The sequence below is a fragment of the Myotis brandtii genome, unplaced genomic scaffold (assembly GCF_000412655.1).
Source record: "Myotis brandtii unplaced genomic scaffold, ASM41265v1 scaffold1036, whole genome shotgun sequence".
NCBI classification, from domain to species: domain Eukaryota; kingdom Metazoa; phylum Chordata; class Mammalia; order Chiroptera; family Vespertilionidae; genus Myotis; species Myotis brandtii.
The window spans coordinates 452,859-455,938 of NW_005353477.1; the positions used below are offsets into that span (position 1 = coordinate 452,859).

The following is a 3,080-nucleotide window of genomic DNA, read 5'->3' on the forward strand; positions in this document are numbered from 1 at the left end:
CCCGCTGCCAGACAGTCCAGTTTCTCGCCGTATGAGTCTGGGTCCCCAGACACTCGCCCGGAACTGGAGTCAGGGCCGTGGGGAGCTTGTGCCTCCCTCCCGATTGCAAAAGACACTGGTGTCCTCCGTTGCCAGCCCCTTTCCTCGCGCGCTCAAGCCTCCATACCTCTGCACTTTACTTCCGCACCTCCTCTGAGTCTCAGTGTGCTTTTCTCTTTCCTTCTAGTTGTAGAATTTTCACTCAGCCAGCCTTCCTGTGGTTCTGGATGATGTCTGGAAAGTATATCTTATAGCAACTTAGCACCCTAACAATTTCTACAGCCTGGTCAATTCTGACTGCTACTGACAACTGAGTCTCCATAACCTGGTTCAACTTTTTTCAGTATTCCACAAACTATAAATAGTTAAGCATATACACATAAAGAAAATTCACAATCTTGATTACTACTTTCACTGTGTCATAAAATTAAACTATCCCACAGATGACAAAAGATAGAAACACCATACATTTCTCTTGACCTAAAAACAAACAACAAAAAAACAACAGACTGAGATTCTTTTCTCCTGTCACAGAACTTATGTGTGGCAACTAAGCTCACTTTTTCTGTTTTAATCTTTTCATTTCTTATTGAGACAGGTGGTTACACCCTATTTGTATTCATGTGTGCTCACAAATCAGGTTTTTGCTAAAAGTCAAAAGTGAGCGAGAATTTGGTCCTTCCTTGGGTTACATGTCTGACCTCACAATTCAGATTGAGACTTTTCCCTGTGGGAGAGTTGTTATATTTTACTGTGATTTTACAATATATTTATTGTGACTTTTAAATGTCTAATAGGTGAAGAAATAACTAGTTCCACAGATTTCCCCAATGATCAATAAATTTAAAAAATATTAATCTAATTTAGGTAATTATCCATCAACACAATAATGAATGTTTCATACATTCATTGAGGAGGAGGAGGAGAAGAAACCCTTGAACAGACTTACCTCCTCAAAGCCCATTTCAAATAAACATTCAACGGCTCCTCTGACGGGCAAGAGTCTAGTAGAAAAAGTTGTGTTTCCAATCCGGATAGATCTATATTTTTCATCATTAGGGTTTCTGATTAAAAAAAAAAAAAAAAGTCTGATTACATGTTATATGTAACAGTTAATATTTTTCACGGTTTTTTGCATTCCTTTTCACATTTTACACCAGCTATATTCCTACAAAGTAGGATAAATCCCAACTTTAAAGAAAGGGGGAGCACAGTCTGGAAAAGTGCCTGATTTTGTGATTCTTTTCTTACCATATATTTCTACAACATCATTGTTTAATTTCACAGCTGAAAATATTAATGCTGCCATAGGAAATCCATGTGATATTTTAATACTGTGCTATTAAAGCTAGACACCTTTATGAGTTTTTAGGTTGCTAGGGGAAAAATCCTTGTCAGCGAGCTCCAAAGAGGCAGCTGAAGGCTTTGCCTACTTTGTTCTGATGAATCTCAATCATTAAGAATGGTGTGTGATGGCCCAGCCGCAGTGGCTCATGGTTGAGCATCAACCTATGAACCAGGAGGTCATGATTTGATTCTCCGGCGGGCTCGATCCCCAGTAGGGGGCGTGTAGGAGGCAGCCAGATTCTCTCTCATCACTGATGTTTCTCTCTCTCTCCCCGTCTCCCTTCCTCTTTGAAATGAGAATATATTTTTAAAAAAAGAATGGTGTGTGACACATAGATGGTGGCTAATAAACATTTATGAAATAAATGAATAAAAGAAACTAAGAAGCTATAAAACAGATCACAGTTCCTCAAAGACTTTACTTCTGACAAACATGAACCTAGGTATACCTTTAGTCACTTGATTTTCTTTCTTCCCTAAACAATGACTGGCTGTATTTACTGTAAGTTCTGCTTCAGCTCAAGATAAATTTTTGTCACAGCAAATATGATGGTAAAATGAGATATGAATTTCTTTTACCATAATTAAGATTTTGAATAGTATACATGTAATGAGACCGGCATATGAAAAGCTTTGATTTGAGTTTGTTAAGAACCTTGATAAATCAGAAAGGCTATTTTTTTAAAAAAAAGAAAGAAATACAAAATTAAGGTAATCATACTATTATACTCTAAATATCTTCGGAACATAATTTAGTATGGTAAGTTGGTTTTACATTTGATACCAACTCTTTTTAAATGGTGGTGGCTTCCATTAGGATTATATTAAGGATTCTGAGGCTGTGTCAGGGATCCATAGGAAGGAGTTTTGAGGCCATCTGCCCGGGGTATGAAACTGGTGGTGGTGGGGGATGCTAGCAACTGATTGACTATCTTTGCCCTAACTAAACATGCTCTCTGAATATTATGATATAAAAACACCCCCCTAAAGAATTTTTAATTGTGGAAGTCTTGACAAATTTCATGTTTCTTTTCCATCAAGCAATTCCCTACTGCCCAATTGTTGTAAATACTATATGAATCATTTTTAAACCTCTTTTCCTTAATTTCAAAAATTATACAAATTTATTAAAGAATATTCATAGACAAAATCTCTAAAATTCTCAAAATGTCCACACAAATTGGTGCTAACCTACAAACACTTTGCTACCCATTCACAAGAAGGAAGGCAACTGAGAGTTATTCATGTTGCCATGAAACTTTCATTGTATTTTACAAAAATTTTAGCTTCACACTATTGGAAATTAAAAAACAAACAAAACCAAGGGGGAGAAACCAAGATGGCGGCATAGGTAAACACCTGAAATTGCTGCCTCGCACAACCATTTCAAAACTACAACTAAAAGACAAAACGGACATCACACAGAACCACAGGAAGGCTGGCTGAGTGAAAATTCTACAACTAAAAGGAAAGAGAAAAGCATACTGAGACTCACAGGAGGTGCGGAAGTAAAGTGCAGAGGGAAGCAGCCAAAATGCAGAGACAAAGAAACAGGTCACAAATGACAGAAATGGAGGAAAGCAAACTACTGGATATAGAGTTCAAAACCACGGTTATAAGGTTTTTCAAGAATTTTCTAGAAACCGCCGATAAATTTAGTGAGACCCTCAAGAAATCTAGTGAGACCCTCGAGG

General features: G+C 37.4%; 1 protein-coding gene across 2 annotated transcripts in view; it reads right to left on the minus strand.

Moving 5' to 3' along the window:
• NGLY1 (N-glycanase 1) overlaps positions 1–1,122 on the minus strand; it is a 36,937-nt gene extending 35,815 nt beyond the window's left edge. Inside the window, exon 1 of one of the 2 annotated variants that reach the window (XM_005856598.2) lies at positions 989–1,115. In XM_005856598.2, the coding sequence (XP_005856660.1) occupies positions 989–1,003 (15 nt within the window). In that variant the 5' untranslated portion in view covers positions 1,004–1,115. Of the gene's footprint in view, positions 1–988 lie in introns of both variants that reach the window. The other variant, XM_014537591.1, reaches the window with a different exon arrangement.
• Between the last annotated feature and the right edge of the window lie 1,958 nt (positions 1,123–3,080).